This window comes from Python bivittatus, unplaced genomic scaffold, assembly GCF_059951505.1.
Source record: "Python bivittatus isolate LINGU-HERP-01145 unplaced genomic scaffold, Pbiv_v1 ctg000350_np1212, whole genome shotgun sequence".
NCBI lineage: Eukaryota > Metazoa > Chordata > Lepidosauria > Squamata > Pythonidae > Python > Python bivittatus.
This window is the reverse complement of record NW_028277074.1, coordinates 24423160-24443510: the sequence shown is the minus strand read 5'-3', so window position 1 is coordinate 24443510 and position 20351 is coordinate 24423160. Positions and strand designations below refer to the sequence as shown.

The window sequence follows — 20351 nt, the reverse complement described above, 5'->3', positions numbered from 1 at the left end:
ACCAGATGAGCTGCGGGCCTGATGAAGCAGAGTTTTATTCCCCGCCTACATCCTAATGTTCCACTCTTGACCAATGTAGGACTGGCCACAGAGTCTAGCGAATCAGTGAATCAGGCAACATACACCCTTTTTGTAATAAACCAACAATTATGATCTCCATAGAATGAGAATGTTGATCAGATAAGCCTTCCTCCAGCAGTTGCATCCCCACTCAGCACAGAATCTGCATATCCTTTGCCCTGTTGAGTCACCAAATAGCCAAAGACAGCACAGATCCACCAAAAGCATATTGCTGGATAAAACCCCGTAAACCAGAGAGCCAGTCTGGTCTAGTGGTTAAGGCACCAGGCTAGAAGCCAGGAGACTGTGAGTTCTAGTCCTGCCTTGAGCATGGAGCCAGCTGGGTGACTTTGGGCCACTCACTCTCTCTCAGCCCAACTCACCTCACAGGGTTGTTCTTGTGAGGAAAACGGGAGGAGGAAGGAGTATTTAGGTATGTTCACCACCTTGAGTTATTTATAAAAAATAATACAAGTGGGATTAAAAAAAAAATCTAAAAAACCCCCACAAGAATCTGCCATCTTAAGAGTAAGAATCATTATTCACTGTTGACTGGAAAGGTTGACTTTTAATCATACCAAATTTTGTTGTATTTCAGTATTAAGGGGACCAGGAGTTGGTCACTGGCATTATTCGCATACATGAAGGGAACTCCAAATCAATGCATTCATCTCACTATGTTCAGGCTGGGACCTTTCAAAAGGTTTGCAAAGTAAGTTAGCAGACTTACAACAACATCTGCTGGTATTTAAAGCATTCAGATCCATTTGCATCATTTCCTGGGAACAAGTATTCTGTTCTTAGAATATAAAAACTGAAGGAGTTTGAACTGGAACAGAATTAAATCAAAGTGTACTTCAACCTTACACTTTAAATCACACATCCAAATGGTGAGGAGTTGAAAAGATGCCCCTTCTGGGTGGCATGAGATAGTTAATTCTTTGACTGCCAAAAGAGCAAGCTCCACAGTAAAGATAAGAATACTCTAAAGGCCAGAAGGTCAAAATAATGAATCTCAATAGCAATTTAAATGAAAGTTAGTTTCTTAGAAGCAAACTTAGCCAAAATGGAAAGCCAATAAAAAACACTAGTTTTACATATTATGTAGCACAGGGGAGTGAAGGAGAAAAATCCCATTTGAATAAAGCTTTGTGTGTATTTTTAGTTAGAAAAATTAGTAAAGCTCTCAGCTATTTGGGTGAGAAGCAGACCAAGTCTAGGGACATTATAAATGTATGACATTATAAATGTATGACTATATGACAATTTCTTGGCACACTTACATCCCTGTTTGGAGCAATGAAATAGTGAACAAAATGTACCTTGGTGTTTCTGAATTGTGATGTCTTTTTAAAAAATCTCTTTTCAGTTTTTTCACCAATCAACTTCCCTGTTCCAAACAAAAAGGAAGTTTCTTGTATTAAAGACTGTGTGTTAATCTTCAGATTGTTGAGCATGTCCATATTTCAAGCAAAGGAATTCATTCTTGTGAGAAAGTGGGGAAATACTAGGACAGCAGTTAAGGGAATTTACGGTTTTGATTACAAATTTATTTTAATCATTTATAACTCTATTTCAATTCTTCTCCAACAAAGGAGAATTATTTGGTACTCCAATAAAGGCTAGAGAGAAAGGGGAGAAGGGAATCTGAATGCTTTACTATTACCAGATCACTGTGTTATAATGAAGATAGGAAAGTTTCAGGTAGGTTGATGAATTCATTATTATTTATATCACTCATGCAAATCTTTTTTTCCTGAGTAGTATTTCATTTAAGTTTATCAAGACCACCACCAATAATAATAAAAAAATAAATCTAGAGACTGAAACGTTGCTACATTAATTGCTTTAGTATTTCTTTAATTTGTGGGAATTATTGAGCTGTAAACTCTATCAGAGTCAATACTGTCTCTCAATTATGTACTCTCTTTATTGCTATTCACATTACCAACATAAATTATCTAATATAATTGGCAATTGTTTTATACTGTAAATAAGCTAGAGATGTCATGTGCAATATTTTGCAGTTGGAATATAAACAGTCCAAGATGATTGCCTTGATTCAACTTCCTTTTGATTTTTATTTTAAGGTCAGTAAAATTACCTCACATTTATAATGCAAGGAAATAACATATGGGATCTAAATTAGTATTTTAGTGTATTACAGAGACTTTCATAAATGGAATAGCTCAGACTTTTCAAAGCCATCTAGGGAATATGATACTATTTTAATCAATTTCAGTGAGTTTTGAAAATAGATTTTGTCAGAAAATAAAAATGGTTTCAATTCATCTTTCGGTGAATGCGATAGTCATCAGGACGTGTTAGCATGAGAGTTGATAAGATGGATCTGGGAACATCATAAAGTGTGAATTCTGGTATATCACATGGGTCACTATGATAAAGCATTCTCTCAGCTTAGTCTATTATGAAATTCTACTCTACTTATCCAGCTTGAATGCCAAGTGCTTTAAAATTTAAAGACAATATATAAAGAATAAAAATAAATAAAACATGAATGAATACATACACCTGGCATGCAAAACAATGCTGTCAGAGTTTCTGTTCATCGCCTATGCAGAAACATTTTAAGCTCTTTATCACATTCCTATGAAATACACATGCATTTTTTTGAGTGGTTTGGCTATATAACATTTCTTTACAATTTTTTAAATTAATAATAGGAACTGTCCATATGTAAACATTTTTATTATATAGAAAAAAACATGAAGGGATATATTGTCAAATACTTTGTTCCAATAACAGAGAACAAAATTCTATAGGACTATTACCTGGGAGCAAATCCCATTAACCCAATGAGGCTTACTTCCATGTTAATTTGAACAGTACTACTGCTCTGATAATGTACACAATTAATTCTAATTAGTAGTCCTCAAATTTTTGTTGTTGTTGTTCAGTCGTTAAGTCGTGTCCAACTCTTCGTGACCCCATGAACGATATCGCGCCAGGCCTTCCTGTCCTTCACTGCCTCCCTGAGTTTGCTCAGTTCCATGCTCATTGCTTCAGTGATGCTATCTAACCATCTCATCCTCTGCCGTCCTCTTCTCCTTTTGCCTTCAATCTTTCCCAGCATCAGGGTCTTTTCCAAAGAGTCCTCTTTTCGCATTAGGCGACCAAAGTATCTGAGCTTGAGCTTAATTATCAATCCTTCCAATGAGCAATCAGGGTTGATTTCCTTTAAGATTGACTGGTTTGACCTCCTAGCAGTCCAGGGGACTCTTAAGAGTCTTCTCCAGCACCACAGTTCAAAGGCATCAATTCTTCGGCGCTCAGCCCCTCAAATTTTACTCTGGTCCTAAATTTCTACTATATATTTATGTATGTGGGAAAAAAACACTTTCCCAATTAGAAGCTATACTATAGATAAATTGTCTATCATACACTGCCATTTTTATTCTTCCCAAAAACATACCATCTTCTTGATTTATTGATTAGTATTATTTTAGCAATGTAAGATTTAATTTTGAATAAAAATATAGAACATGAATAGAGAGCCCTACTAAAAAGGGAAAAAGGAAATTCACAATTAATCACTGATTATGACATCTTGAGTAGGTTTATGGTACAATTCATAACCTGAGATATCCTTTCCATGATCTAATAATTTTTCCTAGATAATCATTGGTCAAATCCGCTATAGACTTCCTAAGCTATAAAGTCTGTTACACTGTCAATTACAATGTAGCTAACAGGTTGGGGAGAAGATGGTCAAATATCAGTGCAATTGTGTACAGCATTAGATATTTTTCTTAAGAACAAGAGTAATAATGCATTACCAGTTATGGGAAGATTGAACATCTATATAGTTTTAATATTATTTATGCTGGTCAGTACTGAAATAAAACACACGCACACACCTATTTGTACGAATGATTTAACAATAGAAATAATGGCACGTTTATTAGCTTTGATTTCTTTCCAACTAACTTACAAAATATTTACTACTGTGAACAAATTTCAGAATAATATAAATCATAATCAGTGTTTGTCATTTCTAGAACAGGACTGTACTGGGACTACAGTTAAGAAATAGGAAGAGTTGGATGTGGCATAACTATGAAGGCAGTAATTAATTTCTATAGCATTTTAGTTTGTTAAATGTTAGCAAACTAAAATGCTATAGATTTAGTTTAGATTGGGGGAAGACTGCTCTAAAATGCACCCTAATTTTCACTGAGATGGTGAATTTGCATGGGATCTATGTTATTACAGACATAGAGAATAGGATGAAAAAATCTAGCAATCTAGATTTGTAGTTCTCTGTGTACAGGGATGATGATGATGATGATGATGATGATGATGACGACGACACCATTCAGGATTATTATATGTCAGAAAAAAAACAACCTTATGCCCTCAAAGTAACACACTGAAAGCAAATATGCTTTGAATTGTATGCCATTGTTTATATTAATACAAGCATTCCCTCTATGTGGATGCATTTTCTATGGTCTATCTTATAATGGATATCCTTCACCTTATAAAAACAAAAGGTACTAAAATCAATGATAGCAAGGGAAGAAGTCACATGTATTGGAAGTAACACAGAACAATGTTTTCATACAATGAAGCTATTTCAGCTTCCACTTTTATTTGTAGAGGTGTTGAAACAATGGAGTTCATGCTAGTGTCTCTCTCCCAAACAAAATCTGAAGTGTACATTGTGGGTGACTAAATAGAACTGTGCCACAATTGTGAGAGGACTGCACCACACTATTATACTTATCTCTATCACTAACTCTATAATCTATATCTCTCACATACACACATACACACACCTATATTTAGGAGGGGCGTAAGGCTCTATTAAAGAAACAGGATGAAGAATGGTACAGTTACTTTTGTCATGAGACAGCTGAGAAGAAATCTTGTTTTACATTTTATTAAACTTACTCCATGAGCAATCCATATCTGTACAAAATATATCCCTGTGATCTGCTATCAACAGATTTTTCTTCTTGATATTTATTGCACTTTCCTTTGGTAGTTTTTAACTAACAACTGGGAATTTTGAAGAAATATTATATTATAATAATCATAGAATCAGCCTGGAGATAATCTGGAGTCAACCAATCTATTATTTAACTCTGATGTGCAAACACACTATATTATGCCCCGTTCCCTTTCATGTAGAAGCTGAACTGCAGTTACTAATTAACTACACTTATTAAAGCCAAAATGCTAGGGTAGAAGATTCTGGTCAATTTTTCTCTTCTAGGCAACTTTTAAAGAGCCAGGCTTTAATCTCAAAGGTTGCAAGGATTCTCTTGAGAAAATAAAAGGCAACAGCTTGATTGTTCAAGTGGAGAGGAGCAAAATTCTAAGTTACCCAGCATCCATTCCACATGTAAGAACTGAAAATAAAGATACATTTAAATTATTTAAATTATTATATTGACTATACAGTACAGTCTATTGGAGTTTCAAAGAATTACAAAAGTATATGAATTATATTTCTACAATAAAGTAAAAAATAAAACTGACATTCCCCCCAAAAATCTGTAACTGTGATTCTTTTATTTTGTTTAAATAAAAATATGCAGTAACTGTCCACAGAAAGAAAGCTGCACTGTTCATCCATAAGAAGTATGATGTAAGGACTAAGGCTAATCTTTGATGCCAAAGACATCTTCTATTAATGGTAAGTATTTTATTTTTTTCACTGGAAGTGTTGGTGGCTCCCCACGCCATCCATCTTCATACTGAAAGCAATAAACAAAGGATAAAAAGGTTTAGTACTGCAAAGTGAAATGGAAAGTAACTAGAAATGGTGTTGAATACCATCAAGCATTGCAATCTTTGTTTCTGTCAAAATAGCACACCATATATTTGCATTATAATTTTCGGTACGCTTCAGATGTTTTAGCTTATGACACCCATAAGCCCCAGCTTATTGCACTGCCAATTCCTAATCTGCAGTACCAGTTTCATGTATTTCCTTGTAAATCTAGTCCATTTAATTTCTGCTTAAATCTGATTGTCATTAGTATCTCTTGTCCAATAGAAGGTGGTTTTTAATATCTGAAGGATTGTTTATCTATGTCTATGTAATGCACTGCCACAGGATATCATGATAGCAGATATAAGAAACTTTTAAATAAGTATCTGGTAGGTTCTCAAAGCTGCATTCTCACATAATATTTAGACATTTTTTTTAGTCATGGTTTGGACTCTAATGGCCTGGTTTGAACATAATGAAGTCATCAGAGATAGGTCTGCATATCCAAAACTAAACAATATCAGTTAGGACACAGAGTTTGGGGCAAAGCAATCTACTGTATCTTCTCTGCAGCAACTTACTGTATATTTTCTTAATCAACTGTAGTTAATCTTACCTGGTTCATATACTGATTAAACCTCCCAGCAACTTCAAATCAGCATGAGGAGCCACATGTAGATATGACAGAGAAGCTTCTGGGCATGATCCTGATTACATAGCATTATTACTTGTATAATGGAGTGCTTATGAAAGTATATCTTAGCTACATGTAGAGCCCGTACACATTAATAACAAGAATAGAGCTGACAAAGGAACAATCAGCTCACAGTTCAGTGTAGAGAGAAAGATACTGTGTTGTAGAAAACATAATCAAGTTTTCAAATGTAAAATTAAAACGAAATTCCTTGTGAATAGTAGCAAAGTTTTGTCAGTAAACACAAGCTCTTCTGTACTCTTGTTTGAGCTATAATTTATAATTTTTGGAAACTTTTAATCATACATATTTTACTTTACCTGTAATGGCATCAAGATGGTTTGGAAAGCTGGAATTGGATGCTCTCTCCAGTTCAGCCCATCAACCAACTTCTTATAATTTACTTGTTCTTTGCAATCTTCACACCTAAATATAGATTGAGTGTACATATGTTCATTATTTGGCTCACCTTCTATTATTTGGTTTAATCTATAATTTATTTTGATATAATGAAAGTATCTTTGGAGTATAGCTGGAACTCATGAAAACAGAAGAAAATTAAGGAGGAGAAGGGACTCATGGTTTTAGCCTGTGTTCACTCCTGCCTTATAAGTAGACAAATCTTCATTATATACATACACAAATTATGGAACCAGCTCTGAAGCAATTCCCTATTCTAAGACGGGCTAGCTACAGAATGCTCTTGCTTCTTCTCTCCTGGGTGACTCGATACTCTTGGTTTATCTTGCAAAGCACCATGTTTGCATGGACCCCTAGCCCTTGGAGCTTAGCTGGCACAAGAGAAGACTGGTCTGTCAGTGAGGCAGCTGATACCTAAGAGGCTTGTTTTAGAATTCAGAAACCAAATTCCAAGGAATCAGACTATTTTATGTAAATGCTTAAAAGCCCCCTGTTTGTGTGCAGAGTTTAAAGTTGATACTTTGCAGGTGCGCATTCATGGAGTGTTTCTTTGAGTCATTTCACCACAAGGAGCAGATAGAAATTTATTTTTATAGTAGGATTCTACTTTTACTTAAGGAAGACTGAAGTATCAGTTATGTATTGCAAGAACAGATAATGAAAAGCCAACAAAACCAAAAAGAAGTAAATTATGGTGGTGGCCTTTGAACTAAAACAGATTAATACAAGTAATATTCCTGATTTTGTTTGCTGAGGGGAAATCTGGTCAACTGCCATGAACATGTTTTGCATTATTACATTTATTCTTCCCATTTGGGAAAAACAATCACTTATCACACAGAAATACTGAGCCAATAAATAGCCATATTTTAAAAGAATAAATCCGAAATAACAATAATTCTCAATCCTTTATGTTTAAATCGCAAATACACTCAATAAAAGTCAACTGGTATTAAACCAGTTTTACATGTATGCCTTGAGATAACATGTATTCTTTCAGTAAAGACTAGGGAGGGTCCTATGGGGCAAGTATCCTATAGGGAGATATTGGATTGCTACGTTATATTACCAGTCTGCAATTTTATTAATAGGTTTTTAGTTTTTTGCATTCGCAGTATTTGGCTGGCTCAGAAAAAAACAAAGGTGTAAAAGTAAGAGTAAGAAGCATAAAGCTAAAGAAAGAAATGTTGTTACAGTATTCGATAAAAACAACTACAGAACACAAAGACAGACTTTTTTTGTTAAAAAAAATAGTGTCCTCTGTACTCAACATCTGAACAAACAGTGCATATTCATTCCACTGTTGTAAAAGTGGTATTGTATAATTCAGGAAATAACTGGGAACATACTCCAATTTTCAAGTTGTTGGATCAAGTTTTAAAAAATATTCCAATAAAAGTGCTATAATATTGCGGGAAACTCTCTAGGCCCTCTTTCTTAATTGCTATCAAATAACCATGGCAATTCAATTAATGGCTTTGTTTCAGATGTAATACATTCCTGTGGCCCATTTTATTATGAAATCTTGTAGATTCTTTTCAGGTTAACACATGGATTTTAAATACAAGACTTAATTCAGAGAAAGTTTAACTTTCATATAACAAATTAAATACAGGGTGATCAAAATTGCCACATTATGGAATTCATTCAGGATCAGATGTACTCAGTTTTGTTGCACTCCTCTATATTATCTATACAAAGGCCTCATATTAAATATTCAGTGTATTTATCACAATTTTCTTTGGATACAATTCTTTTATTACTGGTTTATAGAACAGAAAGAATTTCATTCCTGGATTGTAGCTGTGCTAACTTTCTAACCATTCAGGTTAGTGGGAATCTAAAAATGGATTACTTTACTCTTTTTTACTAATGCTCATGACCAGTTGTTGTAAATGATGAATAAGCAGCAAATTGTGAAAGTTATCCATCTACACTATGGTGAACTCCCTGAAATGCTTTTATTTTATGAAGGGACCAATTTTTTCACTAGCATTTTTATATTCATTAGGCATTTCAGATAAAGGTTAAAGATTATTTCCTACAGTCCTATGAAGAGACTTTAAAGACTCAGTAAAACTGTCACAGAGCACAGTCCTGTGTTTGGAATGACAATAATATAAGGGCTTGAAGTAACTAGAAGCAAACCAAATCCATAAGAACTACATTATACATCCCCTGATGTATGTCAATTGTTCTTCTGCACATGGAACCTCTAGCCTTTCATCGATAGAGGCTCCAATAAGGTTTTTCCAATTAAAGTACTGTCTAAAATTAACCTTTAGAGAAGCATCTCTAGTCCAGTTAAGGTCTAGTCCTAGCTGAAAAGCTTGCTTCTTCTTAGAAGAAATGTATGGTCTCAGATTTGAACTATTGTGGCTTCTCACATAGCTCTTGATGATGCTGGTGTTTGAGAGCCACTTTTGAAATAAAGCAGCAAATCTCCAACTTGGATTTACAGAGGTAGTAGAACTCCTCACTATTGTAAAAGACAGCCACTGTGGTAGTCCTTTAATTATTAATAATTATTTTATTAATAGCTAATTAAAGGACTACCATAGCTATTTTATTAATATTTTCTCCATCTTGCATAGGAAAGCATTCTCATGGGCTAAACTTAGTGCTCTACCATTCTTGGTTCTAGAGGGGAGGTTTAACAACATTCCACTCCAAGATCACCAGTGCTTCTGCTGAAATGGGACATGTGAGAGTATCTCAGGCATCACTGTGCTGCCCTCTGGTGTTCTGAATGAATAATACCCAAATTAACTGCTTGGGTTGCCTTGAAGAGTTGAATGCTTTCTTCCTTACTAATATATTGGTGGGGGAAGGTGGGGTGAGTTGGTATGCACATATATCAAAGTGTAGTATAAGACCCTTTGAGGTAGGTTGGGCTTAGAAAAAATGACTGGCCCAAGGTCATCCAGGGAGCTTCTATGGCTGAGAACAAAATAGAACCTGGGTCTCCCCATTCCTAGCCCAGCACTTTAAGCACTTTACCACTAGTCTTTAAAAATATCTAGGGGGGTTGCCAAACTTTCTTTGGTTGCAAACTCAGGGTTTAACACTGGAAATGTTCACTGATTGGTTTATTTCTGTTTGGATATAGTCTGTTATCCATTTAATAATCATTTGGCTTTTATTGTGTTAATTTCTCACTTTGGTTTTGTGTAACTGTGTTGCATCAGTTTTGATCTGTCACCATAAAGTATCATAACCATCCTATTCGTTCTTTATATAAATATGAGAGCCATGACTAGTGTCGCACTTTTGGAATAACAAATTGAGTCAACTATCCTTCACTGTACTTTTCTAAGTAGGATGCTGAAACAATAGGCAGTTACAGATATATTGCAGATCTTTAATACCTGCACTGCTTAATTTCAGCCTAAATAGCCCACACTTCAATATTGAGGCCTCTTTTTCACTCAAGCTTTCTACAATTTGTATTTTCTTCTGAAACAGCTGTCTTAACAGCACATTTTCTAAACAATATTCTCATTTGTTTCAACATCACTAACATACTAAAGTGCACTGTACACACATGATTCATCTGATTAATAAAAATATTAAGCAGAGATATAACAAGGCTGTAGTCAAAATGAAAACAGCATGAATATGCAAAAGGATCCCTGGGGAGAAACAACATTAGAATATAAACAATAGAAAGTGCAGAATTGCTTGCAGCTTGCCATTTCATCCAAGCTGAATATGTTTAATAATTTTTCTCAGAATTAAAAGGGATTTTAATTAAAGAGATGACATGTTCATAATTCCACTCCCACTTAAGGAAAATGGGATTTATATATTTTTCTACTATTTCATAAACCAGATATGACTAGATTCCTTTGTATCTCCCAGATATGGAAAGGAATTCGCATCACCTGAAATCATCTCTAGATACTGTATGTAGCAGACTCTTCATCTGCCATTTCAATCTCTGATTAAATCTCTTGCACAGATCTGGGATTGAAGGAGGTATAAATGGTAGTCCCACCATTTTGTCCTAAAGTATTGCTTGTCCTGCTAGTTTCTATATGATGTAAATATAAGTTCCTGAAAATCATGAGCCCAGCTTTTATGCATATGCTTGGAAACCCTTCTCAAACAATTAATATGTAACTAAGCATGGACTGTCGCCTTCCCTTATTAATTCTTTTTCCCCCTTTTTCCACGTAAACATCTTTTGTTGTTTAGATGCTGAATATTTAGATATATGATTTGAAAAAGGAAATTTCTTGCTAAAATCTCTTCTCAGGTAAACAGATATTTCTATTCCTGCCATTTTCACATTTTTAAACTAAAGTCTTTGTTTTTCTTAGAGTGGTGCTGAAGTGATTAGTCTTTGGCAGAAGGACTTAGAAGTTTCCTGTTGAATAGACTAAGACAAGGTAGGATTCTCATAATTGAGGGATGGGAGCAAGAACTCTAGGAAACATTGGGCTTGCTAGCACAGAAAATCATCCCACATTTCAAAATCCATAACTTTCATTGAAATTGCTTCCAAATAATGATTACTAGTTTACAATGGACTTGCGTCATAATCACATCTCAGACATGTTGCCTGAAGCATTTATATTAGGGTCAGTCAAATGTTATGTGGCTCTTGGCCTTTTTAAAAAATTCCCTTCTCCAAACAATTAGTTTAGTTCTGTTTTCTGACCCCAATAGGCAACAGAGAGAGGAAGAAGAGGTGGGTAGACAGGTAGGAGGGAAAAGGAGGATGGTCTTTCCGACTGCCAGGATATAGCCTCTGGTACATTATTGCAAAGGAATGTGGCTCTCAAAAGAAAAAAGATTCTCCAACTCTTATTCATACAAATTATCATATTGGAATTATGACTTACGCAGCCAGTAAAGCTCGTAGAAGATCATCTGCTAATGGTAGCCTGAAGGATTTGCAAACAGTCCTGCACTTGTCACTGGCCAGCAGTCCGCATCTGCACAAACAAAAGTAATGCCTTTTTATTTATTTTAAAATTAGAATTAAAAACAATCATGATGCATGGTTTAAAAGAAGGTTAGATATGCACTAGAAAGGAATGTGAAAAGGATGAAAAAGGAAAAGGAAAAGGAAAACTGGTTCAAATGTGGCCCAACTATTTCTTTTAGTCCTCAGTCTTTAAAGAAAGTTTTGAGTCCTGGAGAAAACCAATGCTCCTGGACACCTACATCCTTTTCATCAAGCAGCCATTTGGCTTCCCCACCAACAACCTCCCGCCAAAGCTCCTCCCATCTTCCCATCCCCAATTCAGGCATTAAAAAACACTTGTTTCCACTTCTGCTGATATACTTGTGGTGGGCACCCTCAACTCATGGCTGAGCAGCCTCCTTCCTCATCCTTCCTCCTTGCTAAAGAATTCTGCCTCCAAGACACTAACACCCATGTAATGACAACAAAAGATTTATATTTATCGTCTTTTTCAAATCTACAGCTTTAAATTGATTAAACCACTTTGGTTTACAATTTGTTAACAGTATTAAAAATCTTGCCCTCTAGTAATAAGATCCGGACCCTAATCCTGCTATAGGATACCCAGAACACAAAAATAACAAGAATCTTGAAGCATGCCAGAAAGAAAAGAAAGTTGTACCATGATACTGTTCCATGCCTTTCTAGAATGTTGCACAAACCTGGAGACAAATCTCCCTTTGCTTCAGTTCAATATAATGTAAAAAACCAATAACACTTTCTTCAGTTACCTAAATCAGGGTATTCATAAGTCCAAATTGCCAATTCACAGTCCATGGAGGTGTTATACTGTGCATATATGTCTGTTATATGTCCAGCTGCTGCCATTGCCAAATGTTCTTACCATTAGGCTGAGGGATGGAGCACAATTATGAAGGAAGGGTGATTATTCCATTATAACTGTGCTTCTGACAGTTTCCCTATTAGTAGTTCTGTGTACTGAGTGACACCCAGTTTAAATGGGAAGGATGGCAGGAGAGTAATTTCTGTTCACTTCTCCTTTGTCAGGAAGGTTGACATGGAGAAGACCTATTTCCATTGTCAATCAGCTGAGATATAGAGTAGAAGGCTTAAACTTACCAGCAACACAGACTGACTTAAAGTGAGAAGAAAGAGAGCACCTATTTTATTAGATGGGTGGTAATAAGAATTAAATCATGCATATTTGATACCAGAATAATTTCTTACTTTTCCCGATCACCGTATGCCAAGGCTGCCAACAGCTGGCCAAAATTCTCAAAGTTATTTTTCTTGAGATATTCCTGGGACACTGCCAGAAGATAAGTGGCATCCATTTCATTCTCCAATCTTACACTGTAATATCGCCCCATAGTCATAATTTCATGTTCTGATAATTTTCCATCTGAGATATTCAATATCACATTTCTAAAAAAGAAAAGAAAATTAAAACATTAATCCATGTATCCATCCACCCACCAACAGTGACAGGGCAAGCTACTGTATATAAAGAGGGAGTAAACCCCACACTCACTAGCACTGATGATGTTACCTAGCCGGGTAATGACATGTCTGCAAGCAAACAGCCAAGCTCAGAGAGCACCTAGGACTCCACAGTTCAACCCTGAGCTTCTTCTCTTCTCTTCTCTTCTCTTCTCTTCTCTTCTCTTCTCTTCTCTTCTCTTCTCTTCTCTTCTCTTCTCTTCTCTTCTCTTCTCTTCTCTTCTCTTCTCTTCTCTTCTCTTCTCTTCCCTTCCCTTCCCTTCCCTTCCCTTCCCTTCCCTTCCCTTCCCTTCCCTTCCCTTCCCTTCCCTTCCCTTCCCTCCCCTCCCCTCCCCTCTCCTTATGCATTCATTCATTCATTTTAGTTCTGTATAGCTGAATTTGCCAAAGATTCATGGTGGATTAGAAACGATAACTAAAAGACTGTTTTTACTTTAAAATGCACCAGCAATGAAGGAACTGTAATGGTATGTGGGAATGACCTTGGGAGACCAGATGAAGAGATGCTGCCTAGGGAATGGTCAGATAAGAGGAAACACAGCCCACAGCTGCATAGTGGACGGAACAAGAGGGTCAGAAGGGACCCTCCCTAAGTTACTGGGCTGTAAAGGTGACGGCAGGAGAACTGTACTTTCAGATTTGCAAGATTCTGTTAATGTAGCCTTACAATAAAGTACAGTTAGATCAACTGGTCATGTTTCCTACCTTGTCTACCTAGGAAAGCTGACAGGAACACAAAGTATTTCTTAAAAAATAATAACATTCATTACTATTATTGGACTACATTTTTCACGATAGCTTTTCACTCATATGGGGAGCACACTGACTACTTTTCCTTGAGAAAACATTCAGACCTCAAAGCACAGAGAGCAACTATATTTTAAAAGTCTTTATCAGTGGCCACTGATAGTGACAGCTGTATATCTAAAAGAAGGAAATTCAATTGGATAGGCCTTCTTTTACTGCTACCCCTCAACTTTATTGATTTTAATAAACATGGGTTCTGAAGATAAACATATAACACATGCAGATTTGTGTGTGGACTTTTAAATAACCTTAATCCAATAATTTCAGGGCTTTTAAGAAAATACTAGTATTTTAATAGCGCCTTGAAACACACCGTCAACTGATGGAGCTGGTCCCGAATTGGTGAAATACAATCTGACTGCCTAGCCCCAACAAAAATGTGAGGGTCCAAGTTCTGTATAAACTAACTTTCTAAATAAAAGAAATACTGTTACAGGCTACATTACTGAGATGAGGTCCATTTTCCTTAATTGAAGTCACAGCTGAAGTATAAGCCTAAGCTGATGAAGGACACTCTAAGTCCAACTACCAAATTATTGGTCCATAAGGAAAAGTATTACCCCACCCAATAGTAATTGAATTCCTCTATCCAAATAATATTTCCTTATCTGAAACACTGCTGCTTTGTCCAGATTAAACTTCAGCCTGTTCAACTTTATTCATCCCCTAACTACCACCAAACAGCAGTTTTTCAGTTTCCCAAGAATTTATAGATTAAAAAGAGAGAGGCAGAGCTATATAAAATCCATATTAGTAGCATTGCAGCAAAAACCCTGCAGATAATCTCTAGTGGTTTTATACAGATGTTAAATAGTGCAGAAGATAAGTACTGTACAACTAAAGATCACAGGGCAGAGCAAAAATCCCAGAACATTACTTTTTGAGATAAGCCTTCTCAATAGAACTAAAACAACCATAATACCACATTCCTAAAACTCAACCCAGCTGAAATAAACACCATCCAGAAGAATGTTATAATCCATAAACTGCCATCCTGCAGGGCATTCTAGAAAGTTTCAGCCCTCAAATCAGGCATTAATCTGGTCTAAAATTACATAACATGAAATATTGCTGAAATAAGTATTAACTGACCATGTTTTGCTGCACTTTATACTGCTCATTTTTCACTATGAGTTTCATAAAATAATGAAATGGAAAAACATAATCATGCCAATATGTCAATTTTGGAACATTTATCTGCTCAGTAGATAGGCTGCTTTTAAGAATATTGATAAAATCTATGCAATTATAATATGGAAATAAAGATGCAAATTTATTATACCAAGAAAGACACTTAAAACTTGTATAATTCAGCTAAGTTAAATTTAGAATCCTAAACTATACATTATTTACTGATATTGAGATTGTGCACATTTGCGGATAGGAACATTTTTTTTAAGTGTTATTTTCTCTGGACCATTCTAAACGATTTTACTTAAGAGCATTGTAAACAACAGAACAACATCTGTATCAGGGTGGCAGAGAGATGTGTATTATTTCCAAAACTGTTCTGCCAACTTTTAAGAAAAAGGGATCTGAAGCAAATTTCTAATTTTCTTAAAACTCTGCAGTGGTCAGGGATGATAAACTATACAATGGTCAGGGTTGATTGTAGCTGTATTCTTACATTAGAAGTTGTATTCCAATAATGGTAAAAATGATTGCACTGTGTCTTGCTTAAAGGCATTAATTTGTAAATAAGATGGTTTTAACTCTTAACAGGAGACAACTATTTTATAAAGACTTACGCATATTTGCTCAAGAACAGTATGACTTTTCAATAATAAGGAACTCTTGTAGATATAGTAATAGGGACTTAAGACTTTCAGAAGGTTTCTAATTGTTTCAATATAGCAGCATAACCCATATAGATAGATCAATTATCTTCTGATAAGATAAATCTCTGATTCCCTTGGAATACAACTCTGTATGGGTCACTCTGAAGGAGTTGCCTTATTCATCAACTTTCTTCAAGTTCCTGATAGAGCACTTTGTTAGAGGACTCTTAAGCCTCAGTCCATATAAAGCATGGGGTTAAAAAATGGTATGTTGAATTCAGCTGCCATTCTGTTATTTAGTGAAGGTACTTTAAGTGTGCAAGGACCTAAGTACGATTCCTCCCTTACAAAGGAAAAGAAAACTCTCCCTTGGTGTTAATGGAAGGCTTCTGGAGAGGTACTTTTGAACTATATTGTTGTTCTGAACTTTACTATATTGTCTATAGTTATGAACACAACATTGTGTTCTATGTAGAGAATGACCTAGGTCCAATTACTTTATCTCCTCCAAGAAAAATCTTGGTTTTAGTTATGGTCATAACTTGGTTTGGTCATAGCTTGGTTTTAGTTTAGTCATAGTTATGAACACAACATTGTGTTCTATGTAGAGAATGACCTAGGTTCAATTGCCTTATCACCTCCAAGAAAAATCTCAGCGGGATCAGTTAAAACAAACAATGCTGGCTAAATGGATGAATACTTAAGAATATAGCAGCTGTACATGTTAGTAAGTTCATTTTGCTTAAGAATATTCTGCATGAATATTAAAAAGAGGTCTCTATGGTACCACTACAAAATACTTTGTACTAGTTTTTATGCTCCATGCAACAGAGAGCATCTATAACTGAATAAATTCTCTCTCCTTCTCTCTCTTCTTAAACAAGAGAATCTCACAGAAGAATTCCTAAAACTTAATACACCATATTAAATTTTAAATGAATTAAATTTGTTTGGATGCTCAGAATCTCACCTGAAATCATCATAATCAATCATGGTAGTGTTCTGAGGATCAGAGGCTGCAAAAATCTGTTTAATCTCTCTTGACCGAGGTTCTCCTATTGCTTTCAGCTTGTTCAGGATTATGTTGATATTGGCCATAGCAAACTAGAAAAAAAGAGGAGGGAGGACAAAAATATCAATTACGTATTTAATATTCTATTTAACTAATGTAGCCCAAGGTTGATCTTGCCCAAGGTTGATTTTGCTGTACCATTTAACTAATGTACAGCAAGACTGAACACTAATGAAGCCAAAACTAAATTCCAAATTACTACTTATTAAAAGTGTCAGGATTTATTTCAGAGAATCATATGCCAATATACTGTCAGATTGCATATGCACTCTCCCAGGTCCATAAAGAACTGTTCCTGTAAGCAGCCTTATATGGAAAGCAAGCAGTTTCAATGCGTATCTCACCACTGCTCTTTCCTGAGTCTTGGCATGGGCAATAGCATTAGTGGAGAGCCACTAATGGCTACACTAGTTTGGTGTAGGGGTTAAGGCATCAGGCTAGAAACTGGGAGACGGTGAGTTCTGCTCCTGCCTTAGGCAGAAAGCCAGCTGGGCGACCTTGGGCCAGTTATTTTCTCTCAGCCCAAGGAAGGAGGCAATGATAAACCACTTCCAAAACATCTTGCCAAGAAAACTCAAGGACTAGTCCAGGCAGTCACCAGGAATCAAAAACTGACTCAAAGTCCCCCTCCCCAAATAATAATAGTGAGGAAGTAATTTGGAAACATAATGCTTTTTATGCTTCCTTGCTTCTTCTGTGAGGAATTAAGACAGGAAAACATATCTGGCCAATACTACTGTGAAAGCAAGACAATTTATCAGATTGTTGATATGAAGACTTCATTGCTAGACTGCAGGAAAAAAAAAATCAGAAGTTAAAGAACTGGAGGGAAGAACATACATCTTGCACAGAACTTGGGCTGATCCAATGGTGCTAGGTCTTGACGTCAAGTGCAATCTCACCACATGGTGAAGTAACTATGAAACTGCTTTACGATAGAATTACAGAGGTGGAAGTAGCCACTTAGACCATTATGTTCAATCCTATTCAGTGCCAGGATCCAAATAATATAATCTCTGTTTGAAAACATTAGATGAAGGAGAGTCCACTCCTTCCCTGGATATTCTATTCTACTACTGAATTACTCTTACTGTTTGGAAGTTGTTGTTTTTCTAACATTCAACTGGCACTGCCTTCCTGTAACTTAAATTTATTATTTTATGTCCTGCATTCTTGGAGGATGCGGAACAGATCTTGACCTTCTTCTGTATGACATCCTTTCAGGTACTTAGAGGGAGCTATCATGTTTCCCTCAGTCTTCTCAGTTAAACATCCCCAGGTCCTACAATATCTCTTCATAAGGTTCTAATTCCCGATCATCCTCATTTTTCTTTAAATCTATTTGTTTGTCTGAATCCTTACTGAAATGGAAGGCTCAGCACTGGACACAACAGTTGAGTATGGCAAGACCAGTACAGAATAAAGTGAAACTGTTACTTCCTTGATTTGGAAACTACCGTATTTTTCCGACAATAAGACGCCCCCATGTACAAGACGACCCCCACTTTTCCAGCCCAAAATTAAAAAATCAATATTTTAAAGATAGTGCAGAACACATTTTTATTTAGTAACTAGTTAACATTTACCTGATACACTCGGTGGGAGGAGGTCCAAACCGTCTCTCTGCAGCTCTATTTCCAGGCTCTTTTGCATAACTGATTACATTCAAGCACGAGTGAAACTCCAGATAGCTTGTCTCTGCAAACAGCCTTCCTCTAATTGGTTTGTTCAGCATCAGCTGATGTCAGTTACATAAGGCTCTTCATTGGAGGAAGTCTGTTTGGGAGACAAGCTATTTCACTAGTGATTGGAGGCTAGCAATAGGAGGAAGCCTCTCTGCAGAAACAAAGTATGGACAGTTTGGAACCGCGCGATTCTTGGCTGACTTCCTTGAATAAGACGCCCTTCAGTTTTTAGGGTAAGGATTTTAGAAAAAAGTATCGTCTTATAGTTGGAAAAATACGGTATATTTCTGTTGATGCAACCTAAAACTGGATTGGCCTTTTTCTGAGCCACATCAGATGGCTGTCTATTTCAATCAACTACTTTGCCAGATTTTTTTTCACAAATATTCTTACCAAGCTAAGTATTCTCCATCATATATCTGGGCATTGGGTTTATATTTCGTAAGTGAATAATTTTCCATTTCTCCCTGTTAAATTTCTCTGTGTTGTTTTAAAATCTATTTCTTTAACCTACCAAGTTCATTTTTAATTTTATTTTCATCTTCTGGCATTTTAGCTAGTACAACCAATTTTGTTCGCCATGAATAAAAAGTGAATGAGTACAAGGTCCAGGACTAAAATTTGTAGCATTCCACTTGATACCACATTCCACTGAGGAACCATAGATGGGCACTTTCTAAGAAAGCAAGCTGTATTTCCATTTAATGATCATGCTATCCATCCCACACTTAATTACCTTGGTAATCTGAGTGCCACAGAATACTTTGTCAAATGCTATATTACGTCTATAGTATTCCCACAATGTATTAGGAAAGTTAAACCAATTAAAAAAACTAATCTTTGTGAGACTTGTACTTGACTACTCTGCTCTCCCAATGATATGCAATATTTTTCTACAGTGTGTGAGAAAATCTGAAAACATTAACTGTGCACTAATAGTTGGCAAAAACAAACAGTAATGAATTCAAAGAGTGAGACATGATTTTGCCCTGCATCTAATTTGCACTCAGGACATAAGCTAAGTCACATCAGGTCTATGGTATCAGGCAACAATTGTAGCATGATCTTCAGTAGGTTTGAATTGGATTTGAATTTTAGAACTGCTTATTTTCACTTGTACAGATTGACAATGACATTGTAAATTCTTTTTTAACTGGAGAAAATGTATCACCACATATGGTCTACTAAAATGTGTCTATTTCAACAAAATACAAGTAGCTATAAACATCATATAGAAATTATACTATCCAGAGTCTCTGGATTGAAGCAGCACATAAACCCAAAAAATAAAATAAAGTAAAATTAAATTAAATTAAATTAAAAAATGCAATACAATACAATACAATACAATACAATACAATACAATACAATACAATACAATACAATACAATACAATACAATACAATACAATACAATACAATACAATACAATACAATACAATACAATACAATACAATACGACAATGCTGCCAAACTTTTCAGCAGGCTAGTTTTATCTTTTCACTGCTTAGCTGTTCTTTATCCAATAGGCTTTGCACAAATACTATAGAAAACAAGCAGTCATAGCAATAATCATATATTCGTAGGGATTTTGTTTGATTAGCTTTAGCTCCTTTGTATTTTGTATGGGAAAATAAACTGGTACAGCACAGGCCTTATCAGT

The 20351-nt window shown here is 35.7% G+C and overlaps 1 protein-coding gene across 2 annotated transcripts in view; it reads right to left on the bottom strand.

The window, feature by feature from the left end:
- Positions 1–2797: 2797 nt before the first annotated feature.
- EFHC2 (EF-hand domain containing 2) overlaps positions 2798–20351 on the bottom strand; it is a 61843-nt gene continuing 44289 nt past the window's right edge. For both annotated transcript variants that reach the window (XM_088144735.1, XM_088144736.1), the window contains 5 exons: positions 16903–17036; positions 13075–13272; positions 11762–11854; positions 6815–6920; positions 2798–5783 (listed from right to left, as the gene is read on the bottom strand). In XM_088144735.1, the coding sequence (XP_088000861.1) occupies positions 5688–5783; positions 6815–6920; positions 11762–11854; positions 13075–13272; positions 16903–17036 (627 nt within the window). In that variant the 3' untranslated portion in view covers positions 2798–5687. The remainder of the gene's footprint in view (positions 5784–6814; positions 6921–11761; positions 11855–13074; positions 13273–16902; positions 17037–20351) is intronic.